At 34.7% G+C, this 25,574-nt stretch overlaps 1 protein-coding gene across 1 annotated transcript in view; it reads right to left on the bottom strand.

The window, feature by feature from the left end:
- LOC139499614 (leucine-rich repeat-containing protein 15-like) overlaps positions 1–25,574 on the bottom strand; it is a 62,608-nt gene that overhangs the window by 25,142 nt on the left and 11,892 nt on the right. The window contains exons 2-14 of the mRNA XM_071288361.1: positions 14,070–14,267; positions 11,422–11,493; positions 10,510–10,581; positions 9,468–9,539; positions 8,219–8,290; positions 7,318–7,389; positions 6,276–6,347; positions 4,138–4,209; positions 3,336–3,407; positions 2,514–2,585; positions 1,736–1,807; positions 940–1,011; positions 182–253 (exon numbers count right to left, since the gene is read on the bottom strand). Of these exons, the coding sequence (XP_071144462.1) occupies positions 182–253; positions 940–1,011; positions 1,736–1,807; positions 2,514–2,585; positions 3,336–3,407; positions 4,138–4,209; positions 6,276–6,347; positions 7,318–7,389; positions 8,219–8,290; positions 9,468–9,539; positions 10,510–10,581; positions 11,422–11,493; positions 14,070–14,242 (1,037 nt within the window). The 5' untranslated portion in view covers positions 14,243–14,267. The remainder of the gene's footprint in view (positions 1–181; positions 254–939; positions 1,012–1,735; positions 1,808–2,513; positions 2,586–3,335; positions 3,408–4,137; positions 4,210–6,275; positions 6,348–7,317; positions 7,390–8,218; positions 8,291–9,467; positions 9,540–10,509; positions 10,582–11,421; positions 11,494–14,069; positions 14,268–25,574) is intronic.

Here is a 25,574-nt window from a genome sequence, read left to right as displayed (position 1 = left end):
TCATTTCTGCGAATGATATTGATGACCTTTTAATGATAAAAATATCGTGATTGAATTATTGGTTAGCATTTAGAAAAGTAATCTTGAAATCATATAGGAAAAACGTCTGTATATATGTTTTAAAAGAAAACGAAACTCTATTGTTTTAAACCTTAATTTTGATAACTAATATCAAACTTACACTGCCCTCAGGTTTATGTTCTGTGAGAACAACCCGCCTGGTATACTGCTTATAGTATTACTTCTCAATTCTCTGAAGAAAAAATATTGATTATTTGTGAAGAATAAGTGAAAGGTACAATACAAATTAGCTATTTCCAAATCGTCTTTGTCCAGCAAGACTCTATTCATTTAGTTTTATCTTTAGGAAAAACCTCTTTCGTCCTTTATGTATATTATTTGTCTCAAAGAAAACGTCACTACGGACGATGGATTGAAGTTGAATAAAGTTCGCACTGATTGTAATTAAAGAAGATATTCTCTTTAGACATAGCTTTTTGTGTGTTTGTTTTAGATTAATGGTAGATGTGAATTGTCCCATTTGGATCACGTAAATAGAAGTCGTTGGTTACATAGTAACAATATTAACGGTGCAATCTCATTGCACCAGATGCGCATTTCGACAAGTGATAGTTTCTATCGTTCTTTTTCGTAACAATAAAACTACGTACAGAGATTCAAATGACACAAGATTCTCAAACTTATTTGCTGCTATCGTTGATATATCGTTGTACCCCAGGTCTCCAAACAAGGAGATTACTTGTTAATCGTTAGTGAATAAAATATCACATTATTAAAGGGAGTGCACTATTAGCAGATTAGATTCCACAATTTCATCCGAAATATTTCCTCTTGAAAACCTCTGAAAATTATTTTAAAAAGAAAAAGGAACCCTCTTTTTCAACCTGTATACTTATGATAATTATCTTTCAAACTTACACTGTGTTCAGGTTAATGTTGTTCGAGAACAATCCGTCTGGTAAACTGCTTATAGTATTTCCATTCAATTTTCTGAAGAACAAAAACATCGATTAATTGTGAGAAAATTCGGGTACAATATAAATGAGATATATAGAAAACCATTCGTCAATTATAACTCAGATCCTTTACTTTTATTCATTTGAGAAAATAACTTTCAGCAATGAAGTCATATATTTGTGTCAAACGCTAGATTGAGTTCGGAATTGTATCTCCTTACGTATCAATTTGATCGACGGAAGAAGGGAATTTCCCCGCCAGGAAACGTGAGTAGTAAGCGTTTGTTACATAGTAACATTATCAACGGTACCAGTCTCATCAAATCAGATGATCATTTCGACATAACTTGTCATTTTAGTGTAACTCGAGGAAACTGTATTCGACCGTCAAAACCTAGTATAGCCGTGGAAGAGATGATAAAACCGTAAGGGTCAAATGTAAAGTGGAACCCGAACAATTAATCCGAGTTAAGCATGAAGGATACATGTTAATTAAATTTTTTTCGAAATTTTATAGTAATATAGCATATTCAATAGCAAACTATCCGTATATTCATGTCAGTTCCAAGGGTCGGGGTAATCGACTGGGTATATCCAAAGGCACTATCTGGCATGCAAATCATGAGCACCAAATGTTCACATCACTGCAATAAACATCCTTTAAATTATGGTATTAAAACCCGTACAATTTACGATGTTACCCGAGATTTGGATAATTTATAATTCTTATCGTTATTCATTACACCAATAAAACTTACAGTGATTCTAATGAAACAAGATCCTCAAACGCATTTACTGCTATCGTTGGTATATCGTTGTTACTTAAGTCTCTAAAAAGAAGATAACTGGTTAATTTTTAGTAAAATAAAGTATCACATAATTCAAGGGAGAGCAACACTAGCAGATTAGATTCTTGAATTTCATCCAAAAGGTTTGCACCAAGAATCAATTTTGCGTATGTCGGTTTTGTCTTTTTTTATATAAACACACCCTCTTTTAAGTGCCAGTCTTTGTAAGAATCAGGCAATTTAGGTAAAAATCAAAACAGAATTAGAAAAAAACCACCAAGCTAATCATGCTATTTAATACTTACCATCATCCTTAGTTAAAAAGTATTAGTCTTTCGTTTGTGTGTGTCTGGTAATATCAAATAACTTGGTTAGAAAAATGGTTAGTATAATAGCAAATTACAGAGCTATCTCCCCTTAATCGTTTCTAGTGCATTTCAACCAAATTGTATCTTCTATTACCAGATCCGAAAATGGAAATGAATGTTAATTTTGTGCATAACTACATATTATGAACTGAAATAAATGTCAAATTGGGTGGGTTTTTTTCGTCATGTTTTTACTACTGCCTGGTTCTTAGGCAGACTGGCACTTAAGTGAGATCGTGTTTGAAATGTTTAAAGGCCAGTTAGAACTTAGAACATTAATCCTTGAATCATATACGAAAGTCTTCTGAATATTATCTAAAAAGGAGAAGAAACTATCTTGTTAAACCTGTATACTGATAATTAATATCGTTGAAACTTACACTGTTCTCAGATTTATCTTGTTTGAGAACAACCCATCTGGTAAACTGCTTAAAGTATTGTCATTCAATTTTCTGAAGAACAAAAATATCGATTAATCGTGAGAAACTTTCGATACGATATAAATGAGATATTTAGAAAACAATTTGGTCAATCATAACTCAGATCGTTTACTTTTATACATTTGAGAAAATAACTTTCAGCCATAAAGTATAATATTTGTGTCAAAGAAAGATTGACTGAGGACGATTGCTTTACGCTTGATTGAGTTCGAACTGGCAGCTCTAAACGTATCAATGTGATGGAAGGGAATCTTCCTCGCCAGGAAAGGTGAATAAAAAGCTATTGTTACATAGTAACACTATCAACGGTACCAATCTCATCGCACCAGATGATCCTTTCGAAATAACTTGTCTCTTTAGTGTAACTCGCAAGAAATATATTCGAAAGTTGAAAACTTAGTATAGCCGTGGAAGAGATGATAAAACTGTAAGGGTCAGAAGTAAAATAAAACCCGGACAATTAAGCAGAGCTTTGCATGAAGGTTAAAGTTACATGTAAATTAAAAATTATTTCGATATTTCATAATATTAGATTCAAAAGCACACTATCCGTATATTCATGTCAGTTTAAATGTTCTGGTCAATCAAAAGATGATATTCAATAGAACTAAATGACATGTAAATCATGAGCACCACATTGCCACATCACTGCAATAAACATCCTTGGAATTAAGATGCTTAAGACCGTACAATTCACGATGTTACCCAAGATTTGGATAATTTATAATTCTTATCGTTATTCATTACATCAATAAAACTTACAGTGATTCTAATGAAACAAGTTCCTCAAACGTATTTACTGCTATCGTTGATATCTCGTTGTCACGTAAGTCTCTAAAAGAAGATAATTGGTTAATTTTTAGTAAAATAAAGTATCACATAATTAAAATGAGAGTAACACCAGCAGATTAGATTCTTGAATTTCATCCGAAAAGTTCGCACCAAGAATCATTTTTGCGTATGTCGGTTTTGTCCTTTAAGTTATAAACACACCTTATATTAAGTGAGATCTCTAAGTCTCTAAAAAGAATTTTTCTGATTAATATTTAGTAAAAAAAAGTAGGATAGCATGATTAGGTACAGGCAGTACGACACTAGATTCTTGAATTTCATTCAAAACTTTTGCATCAAGAATCATTTCTGTGTATCTCGAATATAAATGTTTGGGGATAAAGAGATTGTGTGTTAAAGGTGTAAAGGCTCGGTAGCTCTTAGTACGTTAATAAAAAAACCTATACGAAATATTTTTTTTAAAAAGCTTCTTGTAAGCCTCAGAACGAATAGAATTACATTGGAAGAAAATATGTAAGTGAAAAATGCGATTAAAAAAATCATTAAATTATATAATATTACTAACATAATCAAAATTGGGTTAAACGAAACAGCCATAACAGTATGTTTAGGACTTTCACGGTTCACAATATTACCGAATTTGTCCTATCAGAATCGAAATAATTCATGGCAGCTAACGCTCAGGGTAAAATAATCGAATATAAATGCCAAACCTATGGTTAAATGAAAACAAATCTACGGCTGCCATGAATTATTTCTTTATAAAACTTACACTGTCCTCAGGTTTGTGTTCTTTGAGAACACTCCATCTGGTAAACTGCTGATAGTATTTCTGTACAAATTTCTAAAGAAAAAAATCAATTATTTGTGAAGTAAGCTGGATGCAATATAAATTAGCTATTTCTTTTGTGAAGTAAGCTGGATTCAATATACATTAGCTATTTCTAAAACCATGTTTGTCCATCAAGAATGCATTGCTTTTGTTTATTATTTAAAGAAAAACAAATGTCAGCCATAATGTCTAATATTTCTTTGAAAGAAAGGTTGACTGCCAATATTTGTTGGTCGTTTATTAAGCTCAGACTGGTTGTAATTCAAGAAAATACACTGCTCTGGCATAGCTTCTGGTGTATTTTTATTTATCAATTACAGAAGGGAAATGTCCCCTCATAGACACGCGAATATAAGTGTTAGTTACACATTTACAATGTCCAAATTATCAATTTTATATCCAAAGATGCGCATTTCGACATTGACTGTCAATTAAGTAACACTCAGGAAAATATTTACGAAAATCGAAAACCTAATACATCATTGTACATTGTACATACTTTCAAATGATGATAAAACCACAAAGAATGAAAAGTAATGTATAACACGGACAAGACATGAGAGCTTTACAGGAAGAGATATATTAGTAACTTTTAAGAAGCTAATTTAAAAAGAACAATATCCACATTTTCATGCTAGTATCAATGTTTTGGCTGATAAGTAGCGAATTATTAATGTAATTTATGGTCAACGGTACCAAACTTTGACAACATCACTGCAATTAGTATCATTGGGATGAGGATGTTTTATTACGAGCGTTTCCTGATGTCGACTCTAGAGTTCGATGAGTAATAGTTTATCTCGTTCTTTATCGTAACAATAAGACTTACAGAGATTCCAATAACACAAGATCCTCAAACGCATTTGCTGGTATGATTGAAATCCTGTTGTTCTCTAAGTTTCTAAAAAGAATATTACTGATTAATCTTTAGAAAATAAAGTATAACATGAATTCAGGGAGTACAACACTGGCTTCTTGAATTCCGTGCACAACGTACGCGTCAAGAATCCTTTTTGCGTACGTCGGTTGTGAACTTATGTGGATAAAGAGATTTTTAGTGAAATGGGTAAAAGCTCGTTAATTAATAGTACGTTAATGGTGAAATCCGTTCCAAAAATTCTTCTTGAAAACTTACTTGAAGAGAATACTCTCTTTTTTACCTTGATTCAATAAACTTATCATAGATACCAGGACTAAATTTTGTATATACGTATATATATTTCAAATGACACATATCTTTCAATCTCGCACTGTCCTCATGTTTATGCTGTATGAGAATAATCCGTCTGGTAAACTGCTTCTTTGTCTAGCGTATGAAGCAAAGAGCAGCTAATACGACTGTTATAGTCGTATAAATGAGATATTTAGGAAACCATTTGTCAATCATAACTCAAATCATTCACTTTTATTCATTTGAGAAAAAAACTTTCAGCCACAATGTTTAATATTTCTTTCAAAGAAAGGTTGACTAATGATGATTGCTTGACGCTAGATTGAGATCGGAATTAAGGCTCCTTACGTATCAATTTAATCGACGAAAGAAGAGAACTTTCTCCGACATGAAACGTGAATAGTAGGCGTTTGTAACATAGTAACATTATCAACGGTACCAGTCTCATTGCACTAGATAATCTTTTCGACATTACTTATCTCTTTGGTGATACTCGAGACAAATATATTCGAGACGAAAGTCCACATCCTTATATAGCCTTGGAAGAGATGATAAAACAACAACAGTCAATTATAAAGTGGAACTCAGACAATTAATAAGAGCTTTGCTTAAGGTGTATATATAAATTAAAATTATTCCAAAATTTTAAAATATTATAGCAAATTCCAAAAACCAATATCCGTATTTTCATGTCAGTTCCAAAGTTCTAGTTACAGGGCTTGCTGATATCCACAGGGACTAAATTACGTTTTACTTGTGTTAAGTCATGGGCACCAAACTTTTAAAGCATCATAAAAAATAATCATCCTTTGGATGAGGATGTTAAAAGCCATGCAATTCATGAAGTTGATCCAAATCTTGATAATTTATAATTCTTATCGTTATTCATTACACCAATAAAACTTACAGAGATTCCAATGACACAAGATTCTCAAACGTTTTTGCAGCTATGGTTGATATCTTATTGCTCGCTAAGTCTCTAAACAGAATTTTACTGATTAATATTTAGTAAAAAAAAAGCATGATTATGTACAGGCAGTACAGCACTAGATTCTTGAATTTCATTCAAAACTTTTGCATCAAGAATCATTTCTGTGTATGTCGATTATAAATTTTTGGGATATAGAGATTGTGGGATAAATGTTTAAAGTTTCGGTAGCTCTAAGTAGGTCAATAAGAAACCCTATACGAAAATTTAATTTTGAAAAATACTAGATATTATTTAAAAGAAAAAGAAACTCTGTTTTGTCCTTTATACTGATGATAAATGTTTATTCTAACATGAAAACCTATTATCGTCAACCAGTAACATCACAATATGTCAACCTTTAGCGCAAACGCAGTAATACACAAAAACGGCTGTTCCGTGTTACGGCCAATTTATTTATACTGCCAGATATTCTCAATTTTCGACACCAAAACCCTCAGTTTACGTAGGCCAAGAATCAGATACAATATATTTATCTCTTTTGTAGAGCAAAATAAACAAAGCAGTAAGTTTCAATTTATTTTTCATGGTAAAATTTCATAAAACAAAAATTCCGCGAAATGATGTGATTTTCTTGGCATGTCAACGAAACAAGGTGACGTCACAAGTATCTTTCCGTTAACAAAAAATCCAATGTAAATACCGGGCGTTTTAAAGCTTCTTGTAAGCCTCAGAACGAATAAAATTACATTGAAAGAAAATATATAAGTGAAAAATGCGATTTTGTTTTTTTGAATTATATAATATTACTAATATTATCAAAATTTGGTGAAACGAAACAGACAAAACAGTATGTTTAGGCCTTTCACGGTTCACAAAATTACCGAATTTGTCCTATCAGAATCGAAATGAGGCATGGCAGCTTACGCTCAGGGTAAAATAATCGAATATAAATGCCAAACCCATGGTTAAATAAAAACAAATCTACGGTTGCCATGAATTATTTCTTTATCAAACTTACACTGTCCTCAGGTTTATGTTCTTTGAGAACACTCCATCTTGTAAACTGCTGATAGTATTTCTGTACAAATTTCTAAAGAAAAAAACCCAATTATTTGTGAAGTAAGCTGGATACAATATAAATTAGCTATTTCTTATGTGAAGTAAGTTGGATACAATATAAATTAGCTATTTCTAAAACCATATTTGTCCATCAAGAATGCATTGCTTTTGTTTATTATTTAAAGAAAAACAAATGTCAGCCTTAATGTCTGATATTTCTTTGAAAGAAAGGTTGACTGCCAATGTTTGCTAGTCGTTTATTAAGCTCAGACTGGTTGTAATTCAAGAAAATACACTGCTTCTGGTGTATTTTCTGATCAATTACAGAAGGGAAATGTCCCCTCATAAACACGCGAATATAAGTGTTAGTTACACATTTACAATGTCCAAGTTATCAATTTTATATCCAAAGATGCGCATTTCGACATTGACTGTCAATTAAGTAACACTCAGGAAAATATTTACGAAAATCGAAAACCTAATACATCATTGTAAATTGTACAGACTTTCAAATGATGATAAAACCACAAAGAATGAAAAGTAATGCATAACACGGACAAGACATGAGAGCTTTACAGGAAGAGATATATTAGTAACTTTTAAGAAGCTAATTTAAAAAGAACAATATCCACATTTTCATGCTAGTATCAATGTTTTGGCTGATGGGATGGAGATTCTAACATGGATTAAGTAGCGAATTATTAATGTAATTTATGGTCAACGGTACCAAACTTTGACAACATCACTTCAATTAGTATCATTGGGATGAGGATGTTTTATTACGAGCGTTTCCTGATGTCGACTCTAGATTTTGATTAGTAATAGTTTATCTAGTTCTTTATCGTAACGATAAGACTTACAGAGATTCCAATAACACAAGATCCTCAAACGCATTTGCTGGTATGATTGAAATCCTGTTGTTCTCTAAGTTTCTAAAAAGAATATTACTGATTAATCTTTAGAAAATAAAGTATAACATGAATTCAGGGAGAACAACACTGGCTTCTTGAATTCCGTTCACAACGTTCGCGTCAAGAATCATTTTTGCGTACGTCGGTTGTGAACTTATACGGATAAAAAGATTTTTAGTGAAATGGGTAAAAGCTCGGTAATTAATAGTACGTTAATGGTGAAATCCGTTCCAAAAATTCTTCTTGAAAACTTACTTGAAGAGAATACTCTCTTTTTTACCTTGATTCAATAAACTCATCATAGATACCAGGACTAATTTTTGTATATACGTATATATATTTCAAATGACACATATCTTTCAATCTCGCACTGTCCTCATGTTTATGCTGTATAAGAATAATCCATCTGGTAAACTGCTTCTTTGTCTAGCGTATGAAGCAAAGAGCAGCTAATACGACTGTTATAGTCGTATAAATGAGATATTTAGAAAACCATTTGTCAATCATAACTCAAATCATTCACTTTTATTCATTTGAGAAAAAAACTTTCAGCCACAATGTTTAATATTTCTTTCAAAGAAAGGTTGACTAATGATGATTGCTTTACGCTAGATTGAGGTCGGAATTAAGGCTCCTTACGTATCAATTTGATCGACGAAAGAAGAGAACTTTCTCCGACATGAAACGTGAATAGTAGGCATTTGTAACATAGTAACATTATCAACGGTACCAGTCTCATTGCACTAGATAATCTTTTCGACATTACTTATCTCTTTGGTGATACTCGAGACAAATATATTCGAGACGAAAGTCCACATCCTTATATAGCCTTAGAAGAGATGATAAAACAACAACAGTCAATTATAAAGTGGAACTCAGACAATTAATAAGAGCTTTGCTTAAGGTGTATATATAAATTAAAATTGTTCCAAAATTTTAAAATATTATAGCAAATTCCAAAAACCAATATCCGTATTTTCATGTCAGTTCCAAAGTTCTAGTTACAGGGCTTGCTGATATCCACAGGGACTAAATTACGTTTTACTTGTGTTAAGTCATGGGCACCAAACTTTTAAAGCATCATAAAAAATAATCATCCTTTGGATGAGGATGTTAAAAGCCATGCAATTCATGAAGTTGATCCAAATCTTGATAATTTATAATTCTTATCGTTATTCATTACACCAATAAAACTTACAGAGATTCCAATGACACAAGATTCTCAAACGTTTTTGCAGCTATGGTTGATATCTTATTGCTCGCTAAGTCTCTAAAAAGAATTTTACTGATTAATATTTAGTAAAAAAAAAGCATGATTATGTACAGGCAGTACAGCACTAGATTCTTGAATTTCATTCAAAACTTTTGCATCAAGAATCATTTCTGTGTATGTCGATTATAAATTTTTGGGATATAGAGATTGTGGGATAAATGTTTAAAGTTTCGGTAGCTCTAAGTAGGTCAATAAGAAACCCTATACGAAAATTTAATTTTGAAAAATACTAGATATTATTTAAAAGAAAAAGAAACTCTGTTTTGTCCTTTATACTGATGATAAATGTTTATTCTAACATGAAAACCTATTATCGTCAACCAGTAACATCACAATATGTCAACCTTTAGCGCAAACGCAGTAATACACAAAAACGGCTGTTCCGTGTTACGGCCAATTTATTTATACTGCCAGATATTCTCAATTTTCGACACCAAAACCCCCAGTTTACGTAGGCCAAGAATCAGATACAATATATTTATCTCTTTTGTAGAGCAAAATAAACAAAGCAGTAAGTTTCAATTTATTTTTCATGGTAAAATTTCATAAAACAAAAATTCCGCGAAATGATGTTATTTTCTTGGCATGTCAACGAAACAAGGTGACGTCACAAGTATCTTTCCGTTAACAAAAAATCCAATGTAAATACCGGGCGTTTTAAAGCTTCTTGTAAGCCTCAGAACGAATAAAATTACATTGAAAGAAAATATATAAGTGAAAAATGCGATTTTGTTTTTTTGAATTATATAATATTACTAATATTATCAAAATTTGGTAAAACGAAACAGACAAAACAGTATGTTTAGGCTTTTCACGGTTCACAAAATTACCGAATTTGTCCTATCAGAATCGAAATGATGCATGGCAGCTTACGCTCAGGGTAAAATAATCGAATATAAATGCCAAACCCATGGTTAAATAAAAACAAATCTACGGCTGCCATGAATTATTTCTTTATCAAACTTACACTGTCCTCAGGTTTATGTTCTTTGAGAACACTCCATCTTGTAAACTGCTGATAGTATTTCTGTACAAATTTCTAAAGAAAAAAACCCAATTATTTGTGAAGTAAGCTGGATACAATATAAATTAGCTATTTCTTATGTGAAGTAAGTTGGATACAATATAAATTAGCTATTTCTAAAACCATATTTGTCCATCAAGAATGCATTGCTTTTGTTTATTATTTAAAGAAAAACAAATGTCAGCCTTAATGTCTGATATTTCTTTGAAAGAAAGGTTGACTGCCAATGTTTGCTAGTCGTTTATTAAGCTCAGACTGGTTGTAATTCAAGAAAATACACTGCTCTGGCATAGCTTCTGGTGTATTTTCTGATCAATTACAGAAGGGAAATGTCCCCTCATAAACACGCGAATATAAGTGTTAGTTACACATTTACAATGTCCAAGTTATCAATTTTATATCCAAAGATGCGCATTTCGACATTGACTGTCAATTAAGTAACACTCAGGAAAATATTTACGAAAATCGAAAACTTAATACAACATTGTACATTGTACAGACTTTCAAATGATGACAAAACCACAAAGAATCAAAAGTAATGTATAACCCGGACAAGACATGAGAGCTTTACAGGAAGAGATATATTAGTAACTTTTAAGAAGCTTATTTAAAAAGAACAATATCCACATTTTCATGCTAGTATCAATGTTATGGCTGATGGGATGGAGATTCTAACATGGATTAAGTAGCGAATTATTAATGTAATTCATGGTCAACGGTAGCAAACTTTGACAACATCACTGCAATTAGTATCATTGGGATGAGGATGCTTTATTACGCGCAATTCCTGATGTCGACCCTAGAGTTCGATGAGTAATAGTTTATCTCGTTCTTTATCGTAACAATAAGACTTACAGAGATTCCAATAACACAAGATCCTCAAACGCATTTGCTGGTATGATTGAAATCCTGTTGTTCCCTAAGTTTCTAAAAAGAATATTACTGATTAATCTTTAGTAAAATAAAGTATAACATGAATTCAGGGAGTACAACACTGGATTCTTGAATTTCGTTCAAAACGTTCGCGTCAAGAATCATTAGCGCTTACTACGATTGTGACCTTATGTGGAGAAAGATTTTTTTTAGTGAAATGGGTAAAAGCTCGTTAATTAATAGTATGTTAATGGTGAAATCCGTTAAGAAAATTCTCCTTGATAACTTACTTGAAGAGAATACTCTCTTTTTTACCTTGATTCAAATGCCACATATCTTTCTATCTCGCACTGTCCTTATGTTTATGCTGAATGAGAATAATTCGTCTGGTAAACTGCTTCTTTGTCTAGCTTATGAAGCAAAGAGCAGGTAATACGAATTCTATACAGTCAGGATTCTACTTCGTCAAAATTATCTCCCCATTCCGCCAGTTTATGTTTTACAATCGTAGAAATTGAAGCCATTGTAGGGATGACGCGCTGCCAATTTTCCTCATGAAGACCGCTAAATTTATTCACAAATCACCATTACGATCTTTATATGTCAGTTGTATTTTAAAAAACAAATGCATCTACTAGCTAATGAGCATCAGTTCATGATCCTGACTGCATTGATTCGACTTAAAACTATTGTCTAATCGGTTGTCAGGTGGAATTTTTGAAAATTCATAAACATTTAAAAAAAAATCTTATAAAATATTTTGTGGAAGGGCAGACTAGATTTTTTTAGTTGTTGAAGACTATAAACCTTAGTTATCACACACAATTTTTTTTTCTCGAGGATATGCATTTGTATCATCCAACTTGAAAGACTGTCGTCAAGTACTTTTTAATGTTATATTTAACTGTGCCATTAAAGTGCGAGGTTTGGCATGCCTTAAAACCAGGTTCAACCCACCACTTTTATTCCCCTTTAAAAGTGTCCTGTACCAAGTCAGGAAGATGGTCATTATTATAATATTGTTCGTTTCTGTGTGTGTGTTGCATTTTAACGTTGAGTCGTTTCTGTTTTCTCTTATTTTTTAGATAAGACGTGGCACGGTACTTGTCTATCCCATATTTATGTATTTGGTTTTGATGTTATATTTGTTATTCTCGTGGTGTATTGTCTGTTGCTTGGTCCGTTTCTGTGTGCTGTTGCGTTTCGGTGTTGTGTCGTTGTTCTCCTCTTATATTTAATGCGTTTCCCTCGGTTTTGGTTTGTTGCCCCGATTTTGTTTTTCGTCCATGGATTTATGAGTTTTGAACAGCGGTATACTACTGTTGCCTTTATTTAGTAAAAGATAGCTATTCGAACACACCTACTCTGTCTTTATGATTCATTAGATATGTTTTTCACTTGACCCATATATTTCATCTTTCAGAACTGTGCTTTTTTTATGTTATAAAGTGAACCTGTAGCTTTGATATATAAAAATGATAGAATCTGAAGCAATTGTGTATTTAATATTCTTGCTTTGTATGTTTTCAAGACAAAATATTCAACTCAAACACGCCCTAACATGAAAAGGTGCACTCGATTTTCTCTTTTTGATACAATTGTTACCCATTTTTTATAATTTTTTCTTGAGTTACATAATGGAAGGGCAGACACGAAAATAACTGAACTAATAGATTGATATGTTTTCCGTCCGTGGTATTTTTTTTCTTCAAAAAAATCGGAAGTTATGCATTTTCTATATCCAACTTGATATATACCCATGTCGTCGACTTGATATCTAATTGTTCTGCTTAACTATGTAATAGATAAATTGAAACCTTATGCAAATGGTGTTTTTATATATAGCACTTCGTAATTGAGAAGAAAATTGTCATTTTATCTGTTTGTATTAGCTTTTAAATTTTATGTTACTATAGGTAAACATTACAGTAAGCATTTATCGCCTTCTCTAACAAAGAGCTTCGATTCTTTTGTTCTATTTCAACCGGGTTTCCGCCTGTATAGTCGTTGGTATGACACGGACGGGCAGGGATTCTAACGCATGACATCATACAGCCGTGGCGAACACGCTATTACGAGACCACTGGGTCGGTGATATCAAAATGAGAAATATAAGTTTTAATGAGGAATAAAAAGAATAGATAACACAAAAGAATTTCGTAAGCTTTGTTTGTAGTTAATAAAGCCTACTTTGGATTCCTTTTGATGAATGTGATAACAGTTTTTTTCTGGGTTTCATTGGTAAGGGCAAACCACAAATTCAAATATTAAACAAGTTACATGTTTTATAGGATAGGATTGAATGCGGTCCTATATCAACGATGCTATAATATTCATGAAAATAATATTTTATTATTTATAAATAAATATAATCCACGAACATGATTACTCACATACATTAATGAATTCATAGTATTCACCTAAACTTGATTGATGAAAAACCTCCATCGTCATCAACCTCGACTTCAAAATAAAACTTGAAACGCGACATTCAGGAATATTAGTCTTTTATCCAAAATTAATCCATCACAATTAAACATGCATTTAAATAGACAACTGACTATCAGATTATTCAAATTAACGAGTAACTAAAAGATCAAAAGAAGCTAGTGGGTAAATATCATACTTACAAGTTCGTTGTGTTTATAGGTACACCATGAGGTATTGCTGTTAAACTTTTGGAGCTACAATCGACTTTTGTTCCTGTGCAATCACATGTCGATATTTGCAATCCAATACATGGTACAGCATACGTGTGTTCCAGTAGGCCGACGATCACAATAACTATTACTGTTAATTTCATTATTACAAGTTTCTTCTCTTTATATCTAAAACATAATGTTGAATTAAATTAAAGTAAAATCACAAAAATATGGATCTCCGAGGAAAATTCAGAATTAAAAGCCCCCAATGAAATGGCAATATCAAAAGTTCAAACACATTTAAAAGATTTGGAATACAACATTGTTTCTATGATAGTTTACTTAAAGGTGACAATAACTAACATTTGTTTAAATATTGCAATTTGATTACGAATAGACAAATAAGTTATAAAAACTCTGAGTGGATCGAAAGCTCTTCCAAAAGCAGTGAGACCAGGTGCGTCAACAGGGTAACTGTCTCCCGCTGTCCATATAAAAAAGAATTGTGGTATGATTGCCAATGAGACAACTATCAACAAGAGACGATATGACACAAAAATTAACAAAAATATGTCACCGTACGACCTTCAACAATGACCAATGCCAAAACCGCATAGTCAGCTATAAGAGACCACGAAATGACAAATGTCGAGAGACCAAATGACACAAAAATTAACAACTATAAATCACCGTACGGCCTTCAACAATGACCAAAGCGAAAATCGCATAGTCATCTATAAAGGCCACGAAATGAAAAATGTCAAGAGTCCAAATGATACAAAAATTAATAACTTTTTGTCACCGTATGGCCTCCAACAATGAGCAGGGCCCAAACCGCATAGTCAACTATGAAAGGCCACAAAATGACAAATGTAAAACAATTCAAACGAGAAATAAACGGCATAATTTATGTACAAAAAATACAGACAGACAGAATGTGACCAGGTTAAACATGTTAGCACATTTCCAACCCTCCCTCTGACCTTGAACAGTGGTGATAGTTATCAAAAGTACCAGGATTATAATTTTATACGCCAGACGCGCGTTTCGTCTACATAAGACTCATCAGTGACGCTCAGATCAAAATAGTTAAAAAGCCGAATAAATACAAAGTTTAAGAGCATTGAGGATCCAAAATTCAAAAAAGTTGTGCCAAATACGGCTAAGGTTATCTACTCCTGGGGTAAGAAAATCCTTAGTTTTTCGAAAAATTCAAAGTTTTGTAAACAGAAAATTTATAAAAATGACCATATAATTGATATTCATGTCAACACCGAAGTGCTGACTACTGGGCTGGTGATACCCTCGGGGACGAAACGTCCACCAGCAGTGGCATCGACCCAGTAGTGTAAATAGTTATCAAAAGTACCAGGATTATAATTTTATACGCCAGACGCGCGTTTCGTCTACATAAGACTCATCAGTGACGCTCAGATCAAAATAGTTAAAAAGCCGAATAAATACAAAGTTGAAGAGCATTGAGGATCCAAAATTCAAAAAAGTTGTGCCAAATACGGCTAAGGTTATCTACTCCTGGGGTAAGAAAATCCTTAGTTTTTCGAAAAATTCAATGTTTTGTAAACAGAAAATTTATAAAACTGACCATATAATTGATATTCATGTCAACACCGAAGTGCTGACTACTGGGCTGGTGATACCCTCGGGGACGAAACGTCCACCAGCAGTGGCATCGACCCAGAGGTGTAAATAGTTATCAAAAGTACCAGGATTATAATTTTATACGCCAGACGCGCGTTTCGTCTACATAAGACTCATCAGTGACGCTCAGATCAAAATAGTTAAAAAGCCGAATAAATACAAAGTTGAAGAGCATTGAGGATCCAAAATTCAAAAAAATTGTGCCAAATACGGCTAAGGTTATCTACTCCTGGGGTAAGAAAATCCTTAGTTTTTCGAAAAATTCAAAGTTTGTAAACAGAAAATTTATAAAAATGACCATATAATTGATATTTATGTCAACACCGAAGTGCTGACTACTGGGCTGGTGATACCCTCGGGGACGAAACGTCCACCAGCAGTGGCATCGACCCAGTGGTGTAAATAGTTATCAAAAGTACCAGGATTATAATTTTATACGCCAGACGCGCGTTTCGTCTACATAAGACTCATCAGTGACGCTCAGATCAAAATAGTTAAAAAGCCGAATAAATACAAAGTTGAAGAGCATTGAGGATCCAAAATTCAAAAAAGTTGTGCCAAATACGGCTAAGGTTATCTACTCCTGGGGTAAGAAAATCCTTAGTTTTTCGAAAAATTCAAAGTTTTGTGAACAGAAAATTTATAAAAATGACCATATAATTTATATTCATGTCAACACCGAAGTGCTGACTACTGGGCTGGTGATACCCTCGGGGACGAAACGTCCACCAGCAGTGGCATCGACCCAGTGGTGTAAATAGTTATCAAAAGTACCAGGATTATAATTTTATACGCCAGACGCGCGTTTCGTCTACATGAGACTCATCAGTGACGCTCAGATCAAAATAGTTAAAAAGCCGAATAAATACAAAGTTGAAGAGCATTGAGGATCCAAAATTCAAAAAAGTTGTGCCAAATACGGCTAAGGTTATCTACTCCTGGGGTAAGAAAATCCTTAGTTTTTCGAAAAATTCAAAGTTTTGTAAACAGAAAATTTATAAAAATGACCATATAATTGATATTCATGTCAACACCGAAGTGCTGACTACTGGGCTGGTGATACCCTCGGGGACGAAACGTCCACCAGCAGTGGCATCGACCCAGAGGTGTAAATAGTTATCAAAAGTACCAGGATTATAATTTTATACGCCAGACGCGCGTTTCGTCTACATAAGACTCATCAGTGACGCTCAGATCAAAATAGTTAAAAAGCCGAATAAATACAAAGTTGAAGAGCATTGAGGATCCAAAATTCAAAAAAATTGTGCCAAATACGGCTAAGGTTATCTACTCCTGGGGTAAGAAAATCCTTAGTTTTTCGAAAAATTCAAAGTTTGTAAACAGAAAATTTATAAAAATGACCATATAATTGATATTCATGTCAACACCGAAGTGCTGACTACTGGGCTGGTGATACCCTCGGGGACGAAACGTCCACCAGCAGTGGCATCGACCCAGTGGTGTAAATAGTTATCAAAAGTACCAGGATTATAATTTTATACGCCAGACGCGCGTTTCGTCTACATAAGACTCATCAGTGACGCTCAGATCAAAATAGTTAAAAAGCCGAATAAATACAAAGTTGAAGAGCATTGAGGATCCAAAATTCAAAAAAGTTGTGCCAAATACGGCTAAGGTTATCTACTCCTGGGGTAAGAAAATCCTTAGTTTTTCGAAAAATTCAAAGTTTTGTAAACAGAAAATTTATAAAAATGACCATATAATTTATATTCATGTCAACACCGAAGTGCTGACTACTGGGCTGGTGATACCCTCGGGGACGAAACGTCCATCAGCAGTGGCATCGACCCAGTGGTGTAAATAGTTATCAAAAGTACCAGGATTATAATTTTATACGCCAGACGCGCGTTTCGTCTACATGAGACTCATCAGTGACGCTCAGATCAAAATAGTTAAAAAGCCGAATAAATACAAAGTTGAAGAGCATTGAGGATCCAAAATTCAAAAAAATTGTGCCAAATACGGCTAAGGTTATCTACTCCTGGGGTAAGAAAATCCTTAGTTTTTCGAAAAATTCAAAGTTTTGTAAACAGAAAATTTATAAAAATGACCATATAATTGATATTCATGTCAACACCGAAGTGCTGACTACTGGGCTGGTGATACCCTCGGGGACGAAACGTCCACCAGCAGTGGCATCGACCCAGTGGTGTAAATAGTTATCAAAAGTATCAGGATTATAATTTTATACGCCAGACGCGCGTTTCGTCTACATAAGACTCATCAGTGACGCTCAGATCAAAATAGTTAAAAAGCCGAATAAATACAAAGTTGAAGAGCATTGAGGATCCAAAATTCAAAAAAGTTGTGCCAAATACGGCTAAGGTTATCTACTCCTGGGGTAAGAAAATCCTTAGTTTTTCGAAAAATTCAAAGTTTTGTAAACAGAAAATTTATAAAAATGACCATATAATTGATATTCATGTCAACACCGAAGTGCTGACTACTGGGCTGGTGATACCCTCGGGGACGAAACGTCCACCAGCAGTGGCATCGACCCAGTGGTGTAAATAGTTATCAAAAGTACCAGGATTATAATTTTATACGCCAGACGCGCGTTTCGTCTACATAAGACTCATCAGTGACGCTCAGATCAAAATAGTTAAAAAGCCGAATAAATACAAAGTTGAAGAGCATTGAGGATCCAAAATTCAAAAAAGTTGTGCCAAATACGGCTAAGGTTATCTACTCCTGGGGTAAGAAAATCCTTAGTTTTTCGAAAAATTCAAAGTTTTGTAAACAGAAAATTTATAAAAATGACCATATAATTGATATTCATGTCAACACCGAAGTGCTGACTACTGGGCTGGTGATACCCTCGGGGACGAAACGTCCACCAGCAGTGGCATCGACCCAGAGGTGTAAATAGTTATCAAAAGTACCAGGATTATAATTTTATACGCCAGACGCGCGTTTCGTCTACATGAGACTCATCAGTGACGCTCAGATCAAAATAGTTAAAAAGCCGAATAAATACAAAGTTGAAGAGCATTGAGGATCCAAAATTCAAAAAAATTGTGCCAAATACGGCTAAGGTTATCTACTCCTGGGGTAAGAAAATCCTTAGTTTTTCGAAAAATTCAAAGTTTTGTAAACAGAAAATTTATAAAAATGACCATATAATTGATATTCATGTCAACACCGAAGTGCTGACTACTGGGTTGGTGATACCCTCGGGGACGAAACGTCCACCAGCAGTGGCATCGACCCAGTGGTGTAAATAGTTATCAAAAGTACCAGGATTATAATTTTATACGCCAGACGCGCGTTTCGTCTACATAAGACTCATCAGTGACGCTCAGATCAAAATAGTTAAAAAGCCGAATAAATACAAAGTTGAAGGCATTGAGGATCCAAAATTAAAAAAAGTTGTGCCAAATACGGCTAAGGTTATGTACTCCTGGGGTAAGAAAATCCTTAGTTTTTCGAAAAATTCAAAGTTTTGTAAACAGAAAATTTATAAAACTGACCATATAATTGATATTCATGTCAACACCGAAGTGCTGACTACTGGGCTGGTGATACCCTCGGGGACGAAACGTCCACCAGCAGTGGCATCGACCCAGTGGTGTAAATAGTTATCAAAAGTATCAGGATTATAATTTTATACGCCAGACGCGCGTTTCGTCTACATAAGACTCATCAGTGACGCTCAGATCAAAATAGTTAAAAAGCCGAATAAATACAAAGTTGAAGAGCATTGAGGATCCAAAATTCAAAAAAGTTGTGCCAAATACGGCTAAGGTTATCTACTCCTGGGGTAAGAAAATCCTTAGTTTTTCGAAAAATTCAAAGTTTTGTAAACAGAAAATTTATAAAAATGACCATATAATTGATATTCATGTCAACACCGAAGTGCTGACTACTGGGCTGGTGATACCCTCGGGGACGAAACGTCCACCAGCAGTGGCATCGACCCAGTGGTGTAAATAGTTATCAAAAGTACCAGGATTATAATTTTATACGCCAGACGCGCGTTTCGTCTACATAAGACTCATCAGTGACGCTCAGATCAAAATAGTTAAAAAGCCGAATAAATACAAAGTTGAAGAGCATTGAGGATCCAAAATTCAAAAAAGTTGTGCCAAATACGGCTAAGGTTATCTACTCCTGGGGTAAGAAAATCCTTAGTTTTTCGAAAAATTCAAAGTTTTGTAAACAGAAAATTTATAAAAATGACCATATAATTGATATTCATGTCAACACCGAAGTGCTGACTACTGGGCTGGTGATACCCTCGGGGACGAAACGTCCACCAGCAGTGGCATCGACCCAGTGGTGTAAATAGTTATCAAAAGTACCAGGATTATAATTTTATACGCCAGACGCGCGTTTCGTCTACATAAGACTCATCAGTGACGCTCAGATCAAAATAGTTAAAAAGCCGAATAAATACAAAGTTGAAGAGCATTGAGGATCCAAAATTCAAAAAAGTTGTGCCAAATACGGCTAAGGTTATCTACTCCTGGGGTAAGAAAATCCTTAGTTTTTCGAAAAATTCAAAGTTTTGTAAACAGAAAATTTATCAAAATGACCATATAATTGATATTCATGTCAACAACGAAGTGCTGACTACTGGGCTGGTGATACCCTCGGGGACGAAACGTCCACCAGCAGTGGCTTCGACCCAGTGGTGTAAATAGTTATCAAAAGTACCAGGATTATAATTTTATACGCCAGACGCGCGTTTCGTCTACATAAGACTCATCAGTGACGCTCAGATCAAAATAGTTAAAAAGCCGAATAAATACAAAGTTGAAGAGCATTGAGGATCCAAAATTCAAAAAAGTTGTGCCAAATACGGCTAAGGTTATCTACTCCTGGGGTAAGAAAATCCTAAGTTTTTCGAATAATTCAAAGTTTTGTAAACAGAAAATTTATAAAAATGACCATATAATTGATATTCATGTCAACACAGAAGTGCTGACTACTGGGCTGGTGATACCCTCGGGGACGAAACGTCCACCAGCAGTGGCATCGACCCAGTGGTGTAAATAGTTATCAAAAGTACCAGGATTATAATTTTATACGCCAGACGCGCGTTTCGTCTACATAAGACTCATCAGTGACGCTCAGATCAAAATAGTTAAAAAGCCGAATAAATACAAAGTTGAAGAGCATTGAGGATCCAAAATTCAAAAAAGTTGTGCCAAATACGGCTAAGGTTATCTACTCCTGGGGTAAGAAAATCCTTAGTTTTTCGAAAAATTCAAAGTTTTGTAAACAGAAAATTTATCAAAATGACCATATAATTGATATTCATGTCAACAACGAAGTGCTGACTACTGGGCTGGTGATACCCTCGGGGACGAAACGTCCACCAGCAGTGGCTTCGACCCAGTGGTGTAAATAGTTATCAAAAGTACCAGGATTATAATTTTATACGCCAGACGCGCGTTTCGTCTACATAAGACTCATCAGTGACGCTCAGATCAAAATAGTTAAAAAGCCGAATAAATACAAAGTTGAAGAGCATTGAGGATCCAAAATTCAAAAAAGTTGTGCCAAATACGGCTAAGGTTATCTACTCCTGGGGTAAGAAAATCCTAAGTTTTTCGAATAATTCAAAGTTTTGTAAACAGAAAATTTATAAAAATGACCATATAATTGATATTCATGTCAACACAGAAGTGCTGACTACTGGGCTGGTGATACCCTCGGGGACGAAACGTCCACCAGCAGTGGCATCGACCCAGTGGTGTAAATAGTTATCAAAAGTACCAGGATTATAATTTTATACGCCAGACGCGCGTTTCGTCTACATAAGACTCATCAGTGACGCTCAGATCAAAATAGTTAAAAAGCCGAATAAATACAAAGTTGAAGAGCATTGAGGATCCAAAATTCAAAAAAGTTGTGCCAAATACGGCTAAGGTTATCTACTCCTGGGGTAAGAAAATCCTTAGTTTTTCGAAAAATTCAAAGTTTTGTAAACAGAAAATTTATAAAAATGACCATATAATTGATATTCATGTCAACACCGAAGTGCTGACTACTGGGCTGGTGATACCCTCGGGGACGAAACGTCCACCAGCAGTGGCATCGACCCAGTGGTGTAAATAGTTATCAAAAGTACCAGGATTATAATTTTATACGCCAGACGCGCGTTTCGTCTACATAAGACTCATCAGTGACGCTCAGATCAAAATAGTTAAAAAGCCGAATAAATACAAAGTTGAAGAGCATTGAGGATCCAAAATTCAAAAAAGTTGTGCCAAATACGGCTAAGGTTATCTACTCCTGGGGTAAGAAAATCCTTAGTTTTTCGAAAAATTCAAAGTTTTGTAAACAGAAAATTTATCAAAATGACCATATAATTGATATTCATGTCAACACCGAAGTGCTGACTACTGGGCTGGTGATACCCTCGGGGACGAAACGTCCACCAGCAGTGGCTTCGACCCAGTGGTGTAAATAGTTATCAAAAGTACCAGGATTATAATTTTATACGCCAGACGCGCGTTTCGTCTACATAAGACTCATCAGTGACGCTCAGATCAAAATAGTTAAAAAGCCGAATAAATACAAAGTTGAAGAGCATTGAGGATCCAAAATTCAAAAAAGTTGTGCCAAATACGGCTAAGGTTATCTACTCCTGGGGTAAGAAAATCCTAAGTTTTTCGAATAATTCAAAGTTTTGTAAACAGAAAATTTATAAAAATGACCATATAATTGATATTCATGTCAACACAGAAGTGCTGACTACTGGGCTGGTGATACCCTCGGGGACGAAACGTCCACTAGCAGTGGCATCGACCCAGTGGTGTAAATAGTTATCAAAAGTATCAGGATTATAATTTTATACGCCAGACGCGCGTTTCGTCTACATAAGACTCATCAGTGACGCTCAGATCAAAATAGTTAAAAAGCCGAATAAATACAAAGTTGAAGAGCATTGAGGATCCAAAATTCAAAAAAGTTGTGCCAAATACGGCTAAGGTTATCTACTCCTGGGGTAAGAAAATCCTTAGTTTTTCGAAAAATTCAAAGTTTTGTAAACAGAAAATTTATAAAAATGACCATATAATTGATATTCATGTCAACACCGAAGTGCTGACTACTGGGCTGGTGATACCCTCGGGGACGAAACGTCCACCAGCAGTGGCATCGACCCAGTGGTGTAAATAGTTATCAAAAGTACCAGGATTATAATTTTATACGCCAGACGCGCGTTTCGTCTACATAAGACTCATCAGTGACGCTCAGATCAAAATAGTTAAAAAGCCGAATAAATACAAAGTTGAAGAGCATTGAGGATCCAAAATTCAAAAAAGTTGTGCCAAATACGGCTAAGGTTATCTACTCCTGGGGTAAGAAAATCCTTAGTTTTTCGAAAAATTCAAAGTTTTGTAAACAGAAAATTTATAAAAATGACCATATAATTGATATTCATGTCAACACCGAAGTGCTGACTACTGGGCTGGTGATACCCTCGGGGACGAAACGTCCACCAGCAGTGGCATCGACCCAGAGGTGTAAATAGTTATCAAAAGTACCAGGATTATAATTTTATACGCCAGACGCGCGTTTCGTCTACATGAGACTCATCAGTGACGCTCAGATCAAAATAGTTAAAAAGCCGAATAAATACAAAGTTGAAGAGCATTGAGGATCCAAAATTCAAAAAAATTGTGCCAAATACGGCTAAGGTTATCTACTCCTGGGGTAAGAAAATCCTTAGTTTTTCGAAAAATTCAAAGTTTTGTAAACAGAAAATTTATAAAAATGACCATATAATTGATATTCATGTCAACACCGAAGTGCTGACTACTGGGTTGGTGATACCCTCGGGGACGAAACGTCCACCAGCAGTGGCATCGACCCAGTGGTGTAAATAGTTATCAAAAGTACCAGGATTATAATTTTATACGCCAGACGCGCGTTTCGTCTACATAAGACTCATCAGTGACGCTCAGATCAAAATAGTTAAAAAGCCGAATAAATACAAAGTTGAAGGCATTGAGGATCCAAAATTAAAAAAAGTTGTGCCAAATACGGCTAAGGTTATGTACTCCTGGGGTAAGAAAATCCTTAGTTTTTCGAAAAATTCAAAGTTTTGTAAACAGAAAATTTATAAAAATGACCATATAATTGATATTCATGTCAACACCGAAGTGCTGACTACTGGGCTGGTGATACCCTCGGGGACGAAACGTCCACCAGCAGTGGCATCGACCCAGTGGTGTAAATAGTTATCAAAAGTATCAGGATTATAATTTTATACGCCAGACGCGCGTTTCGTCTACATAAGACTCATCAGTGACGCTCAGATCAAAATAGTTAAAAAGCCGAATAAATACAAAGTTGAAGAGCATTGAGGATCCAAAATTCAAAAAAGTTGTGCCAAATACGGCTAAGGTTATCTACTCCTGGGGTAAGAAAATCCTTAGTTTTTCGAAAAATTCAAAGTTTTGTAAACAGAAAATTTATAAAAATGACCATATAATTGATATTCATGTCAACACCGAAGTGCTGACTACTGGGCTGGTGATACCCTCGGGGACGAAACGTCCACCAGCAGTGGCATCGACCCAGTGGTGTAAATAGTTATCAAAAGTACCAGGATTATAATTTTATACGCCAGACGCGCGTTTCGTCTACATAAGACTCATCAGTGACGCTCAGATCAAAATAGTTAAAAAGCCGAATAAATACAAAGTTGAAGAGCATTGAGGATCCAAAATTCAAAAAAGTTGTGCCAAATACGGCTAAGGTTATCTACTCCTGGGGTAAGAAAATCCTTAGTTTTTCGAAAAATTCAAAGTTTTGTAAACAGAAAATTTATAAAAATGACCATATAATTGATATTCATGTCAACACCGAAGTGCTGACTACTGGGCTGGTGATACCCTCGGGGACGAAACGTCCACCAGCAGTGGCATCGACCCAGTGGTGTAAATAGTTATCAAAAGTACCAGGATTATAATTTTATACGCCAGACGCGCGTTTCGTCTACATAAGACTCATCAGTGACGCTCAGATCAAAATAGTTAAAAAGCCGAATAAATACAAAGTTGAAGAGCATTGAGGATCCAAAATTCAAAAAAGTTGTGCCAAATACGGCTAAGGTTATCTACTCCTGGGGTAAGAAAATCCTTAGTTTTTCGAAAAATTCAAAGTTTTGTAAACAGAAAATTTATCAAAATGACCATATAATTGATATTCATGTCAACAACGAAGTGCTGACTACTGGGCTGGTGATACCCTCGGGGACGAAACGTCCACCAGCAGTGGCTTCGACCCAGTGGTGTAAATAGTTATCAAAAGTACCAGGATTATAATTTTATACGCCAGACGCGCGTTTCGTCTACATAAGACTCATCAGTGACGCTCAGATCAAAATAGTTAAAAAGCCGAATAAATACAAAGTTGAAGAGCATTGAGGATCCAAAATTCAAAAAAGTTGTGCCAAATACGGCTAAGGTTATCTACTCCTGGGGTAAGAAAATCCTAAGTTTTTCGAATAATTCAAAGTTTTGTAAACAGAAAATTTATAAAAATGACCATATAATTGATATTCATGTCAACACAGAAGTGCTGACTACTGGGCTGGTGATACCCTCGGGGACGAAACGTCCACCAGCAGTGGCATCGACCCAGTGGTGTAAATAGTTATCAAAAGTACCAGGATTATAATTTTATACGCCAGACGCGCGTTTCGTCTACATAAGACTCATCAGTGACGCTCAGATCAAAATAGTTAAAAAGCCGAATAAATACAAAGTTGAAGAGCATTGAGGATCCAAAATTCAAAAAAGTTGTGCCAAATACGGCTAAGGTTATCTACTCCTGGGGTAAGAAAATCCTTAGTTT

The sequence above is a fragment of the Mytilus edulis genome, chromosome 12 (assembly GCF_963676685.1).
Source record: "Mytilus edulis chromosome 12, xbMytEdul2.2, whole genome shotgun sequence".
NCBI classification, from domain to species: Eukaryota; Metazoa; Mollusca; class Bivalvia; order Mytilida; family Mytilidae; genus Mytilus; species Mytilus edulis.
Note: the sequence above shows the minus strand (reverse complement) of the source record. Positions and strands in the feature narration are given on the sequence as shown.